Here is a 17,092-nt window from a genome sequence, read left to right as displayed (position 1 = left end):
CAGCAAGTTTGTCAAAAGATAAACAGAAAAAGTGAACGACGTTCAGGCTTGAAAGTACTCTGCTACTGAATGCACTGGTCTCCACAAGCTGCTTAAATACCTTTTTTATTCTCTTACCTAAGCTCCAGAAGCTAAATGTGAGTAGAGAGTTGCAGGAAGAAGGTGAGGAAGAGTTAGGGCTTTGGGACTCCAGTTTTCTGTTTTGTATAGATCAGTTTGGTTTCTGGCCTGAGGCATTGACTTCTCCCTTAGCCCCCTGTCACTGGCTTCACAACTGGCCCAGCCTATAAGCAGAACCACCAGTTATTAGGCCAGCATCAGCTGTTATAAAAGGCGCTTTGCTCCAGCATAGTTCAGACTTCTAGAAATATTTCTGCTTTTCCCAAAGGGGTACATCCATGTCTATGGTGTACAGGTCTGCTTAGTCTCAGGCATCCTGCAGGCGCAGTGCTTTTCTTATATTGGACCCATTTAGGAAGCAAACAGCAAGAAACATGGTTACCTGCTTCATTAATTTCATAGACCTCTGCACCACTCCTTCCCGAGAAGAGTTAGCGTATGCTACTGGATGTAAGTAAAAATACAACTCATAAATAATCTCTGAAACAAGTACCCGAATACATAGTTTCCCACACACACATAGTTTCCCAAGCTGGAAACGATGCCCTGTGTGTTGTATTTCCTGTTAAGCAGCATGGATGATAGGATCTGGTTGCATGTCTTCTACTGAAAGTTTATCCGGTGGCTTTGGATGATTTATACTTTCTTCCCCTGAAAGCTTTCTGGAAATGTGAGAGCTGTGTTTCAGCACCAGACTGCTACTGTCTGTACAGACTGGTCTCCCCAAAGCCGTGCTTTTTCTAAGGACTGTGCAGAATCCGGCTCACTTGATGGCCTCAAGATCTGAAGTCTTACTTTGGCTCTTGGGCTTCAGCTGAAAACATTTTCTGTCTGAAAAACAAACAAACAAACAAACAAAAAAAACTCAGCAAAGGAAAAAAAAAGCAAGACTTGAAATTGCTGCAGGTAGGCAAGATCATTCATCACAGGCAGCTGGCAAACCTGTTTCCTCTTGTTTGCACAAGAAAGGGGTTTAATTTCCTCAGCTTTCTGGATTCTCCTCAACTTTCTGTTCTCTTCCCCACTTTCATACATACATCTATGTGAATAACAAAGTAGACTTTCAGGCTTTTACTTGTTAACATTGAATTTTTAATTGACCACATCCAAACCACTGTATGAGAAACAAGAAATCTTGGTAGCATCTGAGGTGGGGAAATAATATAATACAGATTTTGCAGATGGAGAAACCAAGACACAGATGCTGAATTTTTCAGTGCCTTGAGCTTGTTCTGCTTTGGGAAGAGGAAAGAGAATCGAAGAGACAAAGAGTATTTAAAGGTTTCAGCCCTGACCTAGTTCTGCTCTGCTCCACTGCTCTGAGGAATCAGGCCAACCCTGGCCATCCATGAGCCATTTTATCTCGCCTAAATTCTTTTATTCCCAGGCATCCTCCTGTTCCTCAAAAGCACGACTGATACATCTATATGTGATACACACACTGTACTACCCTGTACACCTTCTGGGTGCAGACTATGCAGGTCCATTTTTCTACAATTGTAAGGGTAGCTGGCACCTATTTATGGGTAGCTTGTGTCTGCAACTGCCACAGATGTAATCCTGGGTACTAAAGTTTGTGACTTGTTTTCCCTCTGCATCCTGTTGGCAAATTAATCTGTAGAAAGAAAATGGAATATTTATGCACTAAAGAGCTATTGCTTCCGTAATGTTTATTAAAAGAATATTGTTTTATATTTTTTTCCTCTGAGAACTCTTGCATAATAACTGGATGATTTTTCCTTTGAATTTTCTTTTATTTGTTCCTGTTTGTTATGTATCTGCAAAGACAAACCTCCACTTTGACATGCCATTCTCCTGAGCTACCAGTCGAGAAGTCACGTAAGAAAAACCTGACTATGTCTGAGTCAAACTTTCAAAAAAACCCCCAAAACCAAAAAGTAAAAAACCCTCACCCAACACTGAATAAATATCACCACATGACTTTACCTGCTTTCAAGCTTTATAGCAACTAAGGTTGAGTTCAGGATAAACCATCATTTCTAGCAACCAAAATCACTAGAGATTTCAAACCAGATTTCCCCCCGACACTGTTTGGGATCTAGGGAGAGATATCTATTTCCATTACAGATTTTATTTTAATAAATCTTACCAGTTTTACCCAAGAAGCTCAGAACATTTTACAGTCACTGATTATAACCTTAGTGAAACTCCTTGTGTAAGAGACAAACATGTCTAGAGAAGCACAATCTGTAAATATCCAAATATTATTCTCAAAAATAAGTAATAGGTCATCCATGTACCCTATGGCCACATGTCAGTAGTAATTTGCCAAAAGCTATATTAAAGTTTTGAGTTAAAAAACTGAGGGAAATCAGTACTATGCATTGCATCTTTCCTGATCTGTGGAAGTTAGAAGGACATTCGTGGTGAAATGCAAACAATACTGTCAGTGGAAGATGTGAGGGTTTGATTCTGAGGTGTGTTATTTACGCATCCAAAGAAGGGCAAGGAAGCTGGTGAAGGGTCTGGAGAACAAGTCTTATGAGAACGGCTGAGGGACCTGGGGTTGTTCAGCCTGGAGAAAAGGAGGCTGAAGGGAGACCTTATTGCTCTCTACAACTACCTGAAAGGAGGTTGTGGTGAGGTAGGTGTTGGTCTCTTCTCCTAAGTAACAAGTGACAGGACAAGAGGAAAAGGCCTCAAGTTGTGCCTAGGGAGATTTAGATTGGATATCAGGAAAAATTTCTTCACGGAAAGGGTTATCAAGCATTGGAACAGGCTGCCCAGGGGAGTGGTGGAGTCACCATCCCTGAAGGTATTTAAAAGATGTGTAGATGTGGTGCTTAGGGTCAAGGTTTAATGGTGGACTTGGTAGTGCTAGGTTAACAGTTGGACTCGACAATCTTAAAGGTCCTTTCCAACCAAAACAGTTCTATGTGACTTATATTTTTCATTTTTTTCAATCATCAGTGACATTTTATACATAAAGGACTGAGGGAAAAATAAGTTATTTCTCCATAGGATCTGGCCTAAATGGGATAAAAGTTCATTTCCTGAACTTCTACTCATGGTTCGGTCACAAGATTATAATTTCTTGTAATTAGAAATGCGATGATTGTGTGGGGGTTTTTTTGTTTGTTTTTTCACAGTTTGGTCATTTAATATAGTGCAAGATTCAGATCCCAATCTGTTAATTTTTTTTGCCCTATTCTGCTGAAAACAACAATTCATGAAAAATCAAGTTTTGCTTACCAGAAAACCCAAAAGGTCTTCATTTTGAAAAAAAGTGAATGAAAAATTGAAAAAGGTTGTTTCATTTTGGGGCAGTTTAATCTCAAAGGGAATATTATGTTTTGTTATACTGGCCTAAAACATTTATTCTGAATTACTTCAATAGCACATCTGAATTAACATTTATCAAGTCCAATCCATTTCTTATGCTAGGGAACTGTAATCTCATTTATATGTTAGAGAATTGTCCACAGAAGATAAAAAACAGGGAACGATTATGTAATATTTTGTGCCATGCAAGAACTAAGAGGTGCCACATTCAATTCTCCAACAGCAGGTTCAAAACAAACAGAAAGTCCTGCACATATTACAATGTGGAATTCATTCCAAAAGATGTTACAGAGGCAAAAAGTATAAGTCAAAAAGGCATGGACAAAAATTCATAGAAGATAACCATGACTGCTGGAAATAATTGCCTGAATATAACCTCTGGGTCAGAAAGTTCTTAAATTTTGATTGCTGGTATCGTGCAGTCTGTACCACAGGAAAAAAATGGACTTTTCAAGGCAGCTTACTGTAGTATGTGTCCATAGATGGCTGCTATAAGAAATATGAGACTCCTCTGAAGGATAAAGACATCTCATGGATAAGATTATCAAAAGAATAGCTCAAAAAAAAGCAAAAAGAATTTTTCTCTTTCACTGAAAATATTAATAATTCTGCACACATGTTCATTCTCTCAGACATGCACACATTACCTCTTTTGACCTTTTTTATCCTGACTCCAAATAAAATCAAAGTTAACATATAGGATGAGGATCTAAATGTTGATATTAAATCAATGCTATTAAATAGATAGTCCAAATGGATATGTAAATAACCAAGGTTCAAGTTTCATATAAATCAGCATGCAGGAATAATTGGAAAAAATAAATGCAGAAAACAAAATTTGATGTAGCAACTTAACATGTTATTGCTAATGAAAATTGTCTTCAAGTATTATGTACTTCAGAAAGCATTAGGGGAATCTCAACGATTTGTAAGCCTTCCAGTTGTCTTTCCCAGACGACATTTTGGCCGGTTTCCCAAAAAAGGTTTTTGTTTTACAGTGAAATCAATTTCCATAAAACCAACAGATTAAAATCCCTTCTCTGCTCTAAAAGCAAAAGATAAATAAATAAAAAAGGCATTAAAAAGTGCTTTCCTCTCCCTTAAAACCTTTGAAAGCTTTGCTAATATTCAAATGAGGAGTTTTTTGTGTGCAGGCAACATTTGTTTAAGCTTCTCTCTCTGATACCACAACAATCGTTTTTTATTTCTGCTTCTTGAGCCTTTCCAGCAGACCAGGACAGACAACATCATCCAATAACAGCTGAAATTATTCAGAGCAGTGTTTATCTCTTGGCTGTTTGAAATTGCTTTAGTTTATTTATTTATTTTTATCCGAAATGTTTAATATAGGAAATACATGGAAAGACTTCATGCCGCTTAGAAAAAGCCAGCTGGAATTTTCTTGGATCACATAAATTAATACATAAGCAAGGCCAGATATATGCTAAGGTCTTCTACACCATCCTCCCCCTTATGAGATATCCTTTTTGTCAGTATATGAATGCTAGGTGATATATAACAAACAGCAATTTTGACTTAAAGGTGAGGCAGGGGTTTGTGCTTAACCTTCTGAAACTGGTCCAATTCCTAATTTTTCTTGAGCTGCTTTTTCTGATGTTGCACACACCACTGAGTTTCTCTGCACATCAGAACCTCGCCTGTTATTTGGGAGATAACAAGTATTGCTGCACCTCTCTTTTGTCTTTTAACCATAGATATCCATGAATTGTGGCTGATCTGAGCTGATGTGGCCACTCGTCTACATAGAGGAATAACCTCAGATTGGAAAGTTTTGGCAGAACGAATGGCACTGCCCTGTGGCTTTTAGTTCTGGCACATTATGGTTTTAAAATGTTTTTTGTGCTCCCCATCTCGGAAGCTTTTATTCTTTCAAGGAGACCACTTCTCCTGGGTACGATGTAATTTGGGTGCCTGGATGGACATCAGATGCCTGTGGATGATGATTCGTGTCTGAAAGCTGTAGCACAAACTCAGTGACATTACCTCGGCACTGAGTATAAACAGAAAACGTGTTTTTCTTTTTTCTCTGCAGTTTATTATTCCAATTCCACCTTTGTCTACATGTTTTTAAAAAGCACTTATGGTGGCTTGCATCACCATTTAGACTCAGTAATTTGGATCATTTTATTCATAGTCATAGAATCATAGAATTGTTTTGATTGGAAAGGACATTTAAGATCATGGAGTCCGACCATTAACCCAGCACTGCCAAGTCCACCACTAAAATATGTCCCTAAGCACCACATCTACTCATCTTTTAAATACCTTCAGGGATGGAGACTCCACCACTTCCCTGCACAGCCTGTTCCAATGCTTGATAACCCTTTCCGTGAAGAAATTTTTCCTGATATCCAATCTAAACCTCCCCTGGCACAACTTAAGGCTGTTTCCTCTTCTCCTATCACTTGTTACTTGGGAGAAGAGACTAACACCCTCCTCGCTACAACCTCCTTTCAGGTAGTTGTAGAGAGCAATAAGGTCTCCCCTCAGCCTCCTTTTCTCCAGACTCTTCTATTCGCCACAAGTAACCTGATTTCTCTCTTGAAATCTTGATGAAGTTTGTGTACAGCACATGTTATCACAGGATGAAGAGTGGGGTTTATTTCACCTAACTTCAGTTGTTTATGAGGCAGTCATCCTAGCCTCTCTTTATAGTCTGCAATAAGAAATAAGCAGTTTGAGGGTGAGATTCATGGGACCTATTTGATATCACTACTTCAAAAAGAGATTACTCATACCCTGGAAATGTCGATTCCTCTCCAGCAAACATAAAGGCAGCCTGCATCATTAACTGGGATTTAGACATTTGCTCAGAGTAATCCAGAGCAAGAGCCCTAGCTATGCATCAGGACTCCAGTGGGCTCAGTGCTGAGTAAACTCCAAACAAGATGTTCCACTCTTAATGGGTTCGTGCTATAAGATAGGAGACATACAGATACAGTCAGAAGGGAACATTGTGACCGTAATAGTCAGCACTGAGAGGTAATGATCTCAGCACTAAACCAACTTAAATTCTATAAGTTTTTTGAGGAAGCATTTGGATAACAGCAAATTCATATTGCACATGGGTATGGGAGAAGACATCCCAAATGAAAGGACTGCACCCAGCAAAAGGAAATGCAGTTTTTGGGCTGAAGTCTTGTCATTTTGGTGCTGGAAGCTCATGTCATGGGACAGTGAGAAGTGGGAACTAAACTTCCATTCTGTAATAAAAGATTGGAATAAGCTACAAAGGATATTGACAGTGAGGAGAGATTGTGCACAATTCAAAGAGGAAGGTTGATATGGTTGAAGCCAGAGAGAAAGACGTTGCATCAGTCAAGATGCAAGCTGATGAGAAGCTGGATAAGGGTATTATCTGTGTGGATAGATGAAAAGGTTGTATTGTTGAGATGTTATGCTGGAAAACGATCTGTAAGACAGAAGAGAAAGGACTGAGTGAAAGAGAACACTCAAGCCACTGGACTGAACACCAAGAGAGCAAACTCCTTTTGCATCATTTCAGCTAGTGCATACTGGACAATGTTCATTCAGAAAGGGAATCATGTGGACTTACAGTGTCAGCTTGAAATAATAAAAGCAAAAAACACCACCACCAAAACCAATACTGCAAACCTTTTCTAAGAAAGGAAACAACGTCCTTAGAAACAACTGGGACAACAATGACTCTTCTCCAAAAATACAACTCTGATTATTTTTCTTCTCAATTTTTCTTCTTTTAGTTTTGCTCGTCCAGGGAAAGGTTCATGGCTTGGTAAAGGCAATCTGGAGGCAGGACCAGACCAGTCCAGTATATCATTAGAAAATCTAGTGTTTGGAGCTGGCTACTGCAAACCCACTTCTTCAGAGGTAAGAAGGATGAACGATGATGTCTTACTTCCATTTGGTCACACAAAGTGTCCACGTTATCTGTGAAGAGTGTGCCCTTGTTTATATTGCTAGTAGAAGGATTTTGTTGGAAGAAGAACCCTTCAAACATTTCTGCATGAACCATTTGGCACTTGGATAAACAGTTCTTGGGTGTTCAGCTCCCACCTGTATGAACCATTTTAGAAAAGTTCAAGATGTATGGATATGCCCCTGAGTGCCAATGACACTTTTAAGGCAGGATTCATCTGACCAGGTATCTGCTGTAAGGGAAATTAATTATTCAGTAAAAGATCCTTGCTTTCAGGTCTTATGTTCGACAGCCAGAGGACTTGTGTGATTATTAAGGGTGTTGTGAAGGAAGGGTTTGTGTCTGGAGTATGGAGTATTGTGTGTGTTGGTGATGGGGTGTGGGACTTACTCAAGGGAAGTCCCACAGTTAATGTATGCCCTTGATCTTATTACTTACCACAGGTGAAGAGGAAAGCTTGTTGTGCAATTTTTAGTGCAAAGTTGTTTGTGAAATAATGATTAATTAGGAGGTTTTGAGTTTGGGTTTGTTTGGGTTTTTTTTAAGTGCTAACTTTGAAGTGTTTTTTGTCAGAAATGTTTCCTCACCTCTAGAAACTCAACCCAGCGTATTGGAATCATTAACTTGTTAGGAAACCCCGATTCAAGGGTTCTGATTAACATGCTGCCCTCAGCTTCCCTCAGCCTTTCCTGTCGAAGCTGTTCTGTTCTGTATAAATATTAAAAATATGCTAGCCTAGAGTGGCTGATGCAGAGGGAACTACCAGGGAATTAACTCAGGCTGAGAGAGTGTTTGGCCTGAGGCTGCTATCCGAACCATTGGGTCATTGTATGCTTTTGGCAAACAGACTGACCTCAACCTCTGCCTCTTTAATAGACAGTCACATCATATAAATTTAAATAATTGATTCAAGTGTTTGTCTTTGTAGACTAATCTCTGTACATCTCTGTACATCACAGAAGAGAGAGGTTTCTTTGGGGAGTGGTTCCAACTTTTCATTATCCTCTGGACAAATTTCTATTGTAAATGGAAAGGCTAACTCTCCACTCCCATTTTTCCTTTTTAGTCTCCATGGAAAAACCTTAGTCTGCTGTGATTAGGGAACATTATTTCCTTCCCAAATGTTTTCCTTAGCTGCAAACTCGATTTTCTATCTATCTCTGTTGACTAATCGTCTTTGATTATAGGCTTTTTTTTTTCTTTTTTTTTTTTTTAAATGACAGCATAATTATTATCCTAGCAGGTGACCTATTAAATACAAAAATGAAAGCACTCTATAGTGAACCAGCTTTAGCATTCTGCTGCCTTGCAGGTCATCAGAACTTCACACACCAAGCAATCACAAATATAATGCTGCACACTCTATCTCCACGTGGTCAGATGGGCATTTGCTTAGCTTCAGAAACCTCTGTAAGTCATGACATCTGTTCTTGATCTGAACATTTTAATTTAATAGACTGTGATGGCCTTTTTGCATGTGCTATCCATGATGTATGATAATGAGCAAAGGCTATTTCTCTTGGTTTAACATAAAAAATAAAAATTCAGAGCTAGAAAAGAAATTGCTGTGGGAGTAAACCTAAGTCCAAGTGAGGGCCTTGTGACTGACTGCTGGTTTATGTGGAAGCTTATATCAAGCCATAAGGGATTGAAAGAAAAGGAGTAATACCATTTCTTACAGTGCTGCAATGCTTTGCACTGGGTCGAGGTTACTTCCCTTTACAAACGTGTAGATTCCAGTACAGGTTGTTTGAATGTGCTTGTTAAATGTAACTTCAGCTGGACTATAGAAACGTCAAGGTTTGGGGAATTTCGTAATCACTGTCGGTGAGCATGAGAATGGATCCTACCCTTTTCATTACATGAAAACTGCAGACCTCTCTACTCACTTTATGTATATTTTTGGTTGTACCTTGCCTATTGCATGTCCAAATTAATAACTGTTGAATATCTTAACTCAAGATATACCACACTTTTTTTTTGTTTGTTTGTAAGCTACTCTGATTTGATGCAACTAGCTACATCTAGGCTAGAACAATTAATATATCTTGTCTTTCAAGGCAGACAAAGCTTCACTGGGCAGCAGGACATGGGAAAATGAGTTTTAAAGAGACTTTGGTTAGTTACTTTTTATGTCATAAAGTGCTGTAAAACAGTTAATGTTGGTCTATCCTGTTTTGTTTTGTTTTGATCTCTGCAAAGCTGAGTTTGGACCCTTCTACTTTTCATTTATATTTCTGTGTTTTCCTTGATCTGAGAAGTCTCCAGGCTTAAGCTCTTAAGATGCAACTCCTGGGCAAGTATCTTCTGTCTGATATCTTTTCTAGGGGACTAAATCTGATTATTCAGTTCTCTGTAAGACTGCGAACAATTGAGACTTTATTTATTTGAAGTTTACCTATTGTGAGTAAACCAAAAAGAGCTTTTTTTCCCCACAGTTGCAGCCAGATTATTTTTCCAGAATACTTCAATCGGAGCGGAAGCTTGTAATGGATAAGAACTCTAAATGATTCCTATTGCACCCTCTTCCTCAAGTCTAGGAGATGCATGTCTTAAAACCCCAGCAAATTACTTGTTCACTGTGTCTGAGGCACTTCCTAACTCCGCAATTTATTAAATGCTATAGGTTTAGCATAAGTTCTACAAAGTCATGAAGCAGGCTGGTTCACAAAAATAAACTTTGCCCTCACAAGTGTCATCATACTGGGCAGATGGACTAGTGGCACCTTTGTGATAACATATTTCAGAAAGGGTAAAAAATGCTGTGCAGCAGCTGTGAGAAAGAAGAGAAAATGTGAGAGAAACAACTATGCAGGCACCAAGGTCAGTGAAGAAGGAAGAGGGGAGGTGCTCCAGGTGCCAGAAGAGAGATTCCCCTTCAGCCTGTGGTGAAGAACATGGTGAGGCAGGTTGTCCCACCACAGCCTCTAGAGGACACCACACCAGAGCAGGTGGCTGTGCCCTGAAGGAAGGTGTTCTTAGATTTGTTCTTATTTCTCTTTCTAGTCCATTTAATTGGTAATAAATTAGACTCATTTCCCCAAGTAGAGTCTGTTTTGGTTGTGATGGCAATTGGTAAATGTTCTCCCTGTCCTTATCTTGACCCATGAGCTTTTTGTTGTATTTTTCTCCCTCTGTCCTGTTGAGGAAGGGGAGTGATAGAGTGGCTTGGTGGGCACCTGGCATTCAGCCAAGGTCAAACCACCACACATGGTTCAAACAAGATTTCAACACATAGCTGCTGTAGAGTAGTGGCTGGTTTTACAGCAGAGCTAAGCACTCAGGAAAGTCAGAATTGTGCTGAAATCTGATGTTAATACTACCAGACATCTCTTGAATATAAAGTAGAGGACTCGTATCTTGACATATCATCTCTAGGTCATACATCCATTTTACCGCTTTCTTCCTCATAAACCGTGGGTGCATCAGACAGCTCATTTTCTTTTTAGGCCTATAGATTGACTGTGGAAGTTCTCATCTAGTTTATGTAGTTGATTTGCTTTTTCCTTACTGAAAATGCGAGTGACTGCCTTCATTTCTAAAGAAAGTCTGTATTAATCATCATCTCTTCTTGCCACTTCCTGAGCTAATCTTCTGCATTTGGGCTGCTGAGGTGTCACTGCTTAATGATAGATCCTGAAGGCTCCTTGTTCTGCACTTCTGACTTCTCAGTACTGAAACTAATTAAATGCCGTTAGCTTTGGACTGTACATGTGCATTTTCCCTAGCTCTCCCCAAGCAGCTTCTGAACACCACTGACGGTTTCCTCATCTCCTGGCTTAGCAGAGTAGTTATAATAATTAATCCTATGTAAGCCGTGGTGATTTTTTTTTAAAGTCTTCCACTCTCTTCTCAGTCATCTACCCAGCAAACAGGCATCTTCCCTTTCTCCATTCCTCCTTCCCTCCCTCTCTAATATTTTCTATCTATACTACACTTTTCCTTTCAAGCACAATTAAGACAACGAAGATATTTCTTATTGAAATAAGAATTTCTTGTTGTCAGATAAATATGAAGGAAGATGCTTTTGTGGTTGTCACCGTTTAAGGCTGGGTGGGCTGTTAAGTGGACAACAGACGCTCTCTATTGACCCTTTCCTTCCCCAGAGGGGAAGAGGAAAAGAGAAAAGGGTGAGAGACTTACGGGTTGGAAAGTTAAAAGAGTTTTAATAAAAAGAGTATAATAAATAATGAACTGTATACAAAACCACTACTGAGCTCCCCTCGATGATGACCACGTCATCACTGATGCTTCAGGGCAGGCGCTGAGGAGTCTCAAACCAGATGCGGCAGCAGGTGGGAACCAGACTCAGGAGCAAAGGCAGAGGCACAGGCAGAGCCCTCCCAGGGTGTCAGCCATAGGGGAAGAGAGTGTGACCCTCGTGATCTCTCAGCTTTAAACTGTGTATCATGTGGGTGGGATGCAATAGCCCATTGGTCAGGTTTGGGTCACCTGTCCTGTCTGCTCCTCTCGCAGCTCTGACACTTTTACAGTCCTTTCCTTTGTGGGACAAAGACCCAACAGGGACCCTAGTTTCCACGGCAACAAGCGCGTGTAGTCAACTTTAGAAAGTAAAGTCACTTAAAAGAAACTTAACTGAAAATTCTGTCCTTGCCCAAACCAGGACAGTGGTCAAAAAACTAGTAGAGAACAACCTACAGAATAAGCAAATGTGCTAGTACTTTCTTAAGCTCTCTTCAGCCCATAACCTATACTCACAGGGAATATATATCACAGTAGATTAACAGTATGTTCAAAATAGGATCACATCTACTGCAGGCTTGGGAGATCTAGTGGGATGAAATAGACTCATGAACTGTGTGTGACTGGCTTCCTTCAGGGGCATCTGAATTCCCCTTTGGGTCTGCTAAACTTCTTTTCCCTGTGAGTGTAGGTTATAGGTTCAAGGGGCTGTTTCGGGTGTTAGAAGGTCCGTGTCTGAATGTCATACTGACTCATGCTTTCAGGTGATCTCAGCAGCCATAAGAGCTGGGCACTGAAAAATATCTACAGATCCTACATCTACAATAAAACAAAATGTTCCTTGTAGAACTGAAAATTGAATGGTCACTTACACTTCAGGAGTTTTATGCCTTACCCTGTACCATACACCGCTTCTGTATCCACTGTTGTCAGACTGTTTTAATGTCTTTGTAATATTGTGCATCACATGCCTGCTGTGTTATAATCAAGTTGAGTCAATGACATACTGGGGGTTATTAATAAACTGTACTCACAGTAATCTCATTTTTGTTTGGATAGCAGTTGTACTGCAGATAAATTCACTTCTAAGTAATCAGATTGATTAATCATATGACTTCCCATTAATAAGGCACTGGCGTTTGATAAGAAGTGTTCTTCTTCCATCTAGCATTGATGTAGCTATCCCAAAAGACATAAAGTTTATGCTTGGCATAATACAGAGCAGGAGTGTCATTCAAATAAAATTGTGTTGATGATAAGTGTTCTTTTCCACAGACAGTTTGCTAATATTTTTATCTTTTCAGCAACATCTGAAAAACTTAGTCTGTTTCAGCCTAACACCAAAACATTATTCAAACCCACATTTTTATGTCGCATAGGAGTCATCTGTGTTTTATTCTTCTTTTCTTCTGTATAGTTATGGCTCTTCGACCACAATACTTCACTTTTTCAGCCCTTGAAAAAGGAAGGTTGTGCATCAGAGAATAGCCTATGTAGGATCCATTGTGGGAATCGTAGTATGCCCTGAAATCCCAGTTTAGCTGGAAGAGGAGGAATGCATAGCTGCAAACTTCATTGCTCTTCAGACATAGGAAGCAGGGAGTCCTGTTATCCTTTTTGTATTGATTTGCGCAGCAGTCGTCTTTGTAACTTAATTCCATTGTTCCTTTTTTTTTTTTTTTTTTGTAGGGCACCTGCTGTGCCCTGGCCCCAAAACCAAATTGTTTGAGAAAGACACAGAAAAAGGGTGAGGGGAAAGGGGAAGGTTGAGGGAGAGGGGTACAGGTGAGGCGAGGCAAGGCGAGGCAAGGCAAGACAAGGAAAAAAAAAGGTGTTAGCTTTGCAAAAGAACTAAAACTTTGCAAAAGACTAAAACTCTGCTGTTTCCTTTTCAAGGAAGGGCAATGTGTATTTTTCTCATCTCTTCCCTTTGAAACTAGCAGAGGTTCTTTATCTCCTGCTGGGAGAAAAGGGACCTGATGTGTCTAGAGGGCTGTGAAGTTGCCAAGCTTTTTTTAATTTTTTTTTTCTTTGTCTTAACTATGTACCAAGTGAGATGTTTTACAAACAATGCCTGATTATTTACAAACTTACGGCATAGTTAAGATTATGATTTTACCAATTTGGAACTTGAGTATGTAAGATAGCTGATATATATTATTCAACATTTTAACAAACTCAAATTTTAAAAACCCCCAGTATTTAAAATAGCTGTTACTTATAATTACTCCATATAACTAATCCAGTCTGCAGAAGTGTGGTTCACACCAGAATTTCATCTGAAATTGTTAATTTTACATGGAAACAGATTTATTTTTGGTCGCAGACTTCTCTGCTTTGGTGTGAGTGTGGTATGAAAAGCACACCTTTCATGTGTTAGCATGTGTTTGTACTGGGTGATTTTAAAGGAACAGGATTCTCTCAGTGTCTTGCTTATGCAAATGGTGATTAGTTGTAATTTGGACTCGAGTAGATGTCCAAAGCATAATTATTCTGAAATAGTAAGAGAGCTCATATACTGTTCTTCATAAGGTATAATGACAAGTATCTTCAATCAGTGTGTTCAGGGCGCCATTTGTGATAATTACTGATGAAGCCTTTAATCTGCAGTTGCCTGAAGATAAATGGCTGATCTTTAGGAAGAGCTAAATAGAGCTAAATGATTTCCTAACAGTAACGGAAAACATGGTAACTAATAATGTGAGAATAACTGGTTTCTTTAATCATTGGAATACTTCTTTTCTGTGGCTCTTAATTTTTGATCTGGCATATGCAGGGTACAGAAGGCAATGATTTGCATTATGATAGAGTTCAAAACTGAGATTAATTTGGGATTAGTCCTAAAAAACGGTGTTGTAAAAGCTTTGCAATCTTTTCACTGTGGGTGTTCAATGAAAACATCATGAAATTGTCTGGAGATTCTTGTGAGACTCCAGACAGGACAGCGATGGAGTCTCTTTCTGGAGAAAATCCTCAGGAATTGCTCATGTTGGACTGATAATTGGTTCCTTTTGAAATTCAATAGAATTTGCATAGAAAGTTCCACTTTTCATATCTATTTTTTTGCTATTTTTGTGCAATGCTTATGTATTGGAAAGAATCAGACTGCTGCATTCTCTTTACAAATCTCCCTGTTTCTTTGCATACCACCGTGAAAAAGTCAATCACACCTAGACTTGTATAACTGAAAACAAGTTTTTTATGGCTAATTTAGAGTAGTTGTGAGTAGGGTGGTAAAAGGCAGACTGAGCATGGAGAATTTATTTCACTTTCACAGCTACTACCACAGGTATATACTGAAGAACTTACTTGGCTCCCATCACCATAATTTCTCACTTTGGGGCTGAAATCCACTGTTGTGTTTTTTACAGTCATTCACTTGACTGAAGTTCTTTCAATTAAAGTTTTCCCTTTCTACAGATTTTGGCATTGATTTTTGAGGACTTTATAGGAGGGGGCTTGGGACAGATGTTTCTTTCTTCCCTGAAATGGGAGTGCATGAGCAGCAGGAACAGCCTTTCTACTCTTCACTTTAGAAAGTGGACTTAGCTGCTCTCTACCTTTTGATAGAGTGCTCTATGATTGTTTTTCTTTCTTCTCAGTATTTTTTCCCCAGTGGTACTTTGTTGAAAAATTATCTTCATATGCCCTAAAGAACACTACAATAATTCCCACTGACTGATGATGAGAGTTGTTGAAAGGAGACCTAATCAACTCTCATAGCTTCTGAGCTGATGGCCTTCCCAACAGGAGCACAGATGCCAACAACAGCACAGTCAAGATCCATCATCTGGAAGCTAGCCCTTTGCTACTGGCAAGTGTCCCAGACAGCAGCTCGGGGACTGGGGATTGAGAAAAGAGATTCCCTCTTTTTCCAACCACTTTGTCTTGTTTTGTGGAAACAAATCTTCAAGTGACAACAAGAGCCTGTACCTCTGTTCAAAGCCATCATGCCAGTCATAGTGACCCATGAATCAGTTTCACAGCTAATATGAATTATAAATTTTGGTGTGGTGCTTTGGAGGAACACTTAGAAGTGCAGTCCCCACGACATCAGCTTGTGCACAAATGACTGCCCCTGCTCCAATGATCTCATGAGTTCTCTGCGGATCAGACACGTTTCAGCACTCTGACAAACAGAAAAAAAATGAGCTAAGAGAATAGAGATGGGTCAATGTGTTATGATTCTCAAAAACATTGCCAGACAGAGGTGAATAACATTAGACAAAAGTTTAGCCAATATCGATAAAGCATTTTTTGAAGCTTCATGGCAAGTTAAGAATAATGTTAGAAGCTCTTCAGTACAGGAATAACTTCTCCTGAAGTTGATTTGACTTAATCATATGTTCAGAGTCTGTACTGGAGTGTTTTGATGAGTGGCAAAAAAAGAAATTTTTGGGCAGAATTGGGTAATGCTTCAAGGAAGCTCTTTGCATAACCAAAAAAGGTGTGTGAGTATTCAGGCAGTTAGACTTATGAGTATTCAGGTGAGAATCTGGATCTAAAGATTTATTTAGGGTAAACTCAACACAGATGCATACGAGACTACACTACTTCTTTGACTGGCATAAGCCTTGAGAAATCAAGCTTCCAGTCAGTCTGGTTTTACAATAGTATTTACCTCTGCTGTTCCCAGCTTCTTAGTGTGGTATTTGAATAGGGTCTGGTGCATTGATGCTGTCTGTGCACTCAGTCACTATACGATCCCATGACAGCTGGGTGTGTCATGAAGTGTGAAAGAGCTGCAGTATCATTCATCTGTAGCCTCTGGTTTCCAGTAAGTCAGATAAGGCCAACAGCCTATTCCCATCACTTTTCTTCCTTGTTATGTTCATAGAATCGTAGAATAGTTTGTGTTGGAAGGGACCTTTAAAGATCGTCTAGTCCAAGCCCTCTGCAAAGAGCAGGGATTTCTTCAACTAGATCAGGTTGCTCAGAGCCCCATCCAACCTGACCTTGAATGTTTCCAGGTATGGGGCATCTACGACCTATACGGGCAACCCGTTCCAGTGTTTCACCACCCTCATCGTAAAAAATTTCTTCCTTATATCTAGTCCGAATCTAACCTCTTTTAGTTTAAAACTATTACCCCTTGTCCTATCGCTACAGGCCCTGTTAAAAAGTCTGTCCCCATCTTTCTTATAAGCCCCCTTTAAGTATTGAAAGGCTGCAATAAGGTCTCCCAAGATGTTCCCAAACTCTTTCCATGTGCAAGAGAAAGCCATAAAGTTAGCTGAAGGGACTATATGTCTGCTCTTTGATGACCCAAAGCAAAAGTTACTGTAATCTCACAGGTTTTTGTTAGGTCTTGAAGCAATATCTTCAACATCTCTGCTGGAATTAGGTCTACCTGGCATTCGTAAACAGAGTTGACTGAAGAGAAGCAAGGGTGAAAGCCTGAACAGGACAGAGGGGTACCTCCAAAGCAGCGTTAAGTCATGTTCCTGGGGGTGGTAAAACACTCTACGTGTTGTGTTTCTATTGTAAACAAATACAGTTTGACTCTCCAGAGCTGTCAGCCAAGCCCTCTTTCTCCTCTACTGAACT

The 17,092-nt window shown here is 39.6% G+C and overlaps 1 protein-coding gene across 1 annotated transcript in view; it reads left to right on the top strand.

Moving 5' to 3' along the window:
- Positions 1-17,092, top strand: part of FAM135B (family with sequence similarity 135 member B) — a 158,998-nt gene that overhangs the window by 85,670 nt on the left and 56,236 nt on the right. Inside the window, exon 6 of the mRNA XM_068396461.1 lies at positions 7,167-7,293. Coding sequence (XP_068252562.1) covers positions 7,167-7,293 — 127 coding nt within the window. The remainder of the gene's footprint in view (positions 1-7,166; positions 7,294-17,092) is intronic.

Source organism: Nyctibius grandis, chromosome 3 (assembly GCF_013368605.1).
Source record: "Nyctibius grandis isolate bNycGra1 chromosome 3, bNycGra1.pri, whole genome shotgun sequence".
In the NCBI taxonomy this organism is placed as follows: domain Eukaryota; kingdom Metazoa; phylum Chordata; class Aves; order Nyctibiiformes; family Nyctibiidae; genus Nyctibius; species Nyctibius grandis.
Note: the sequence above shows the minus strand (reverse complement) of the source record. Positions and strands in the feature narration are given on the sequence as shown.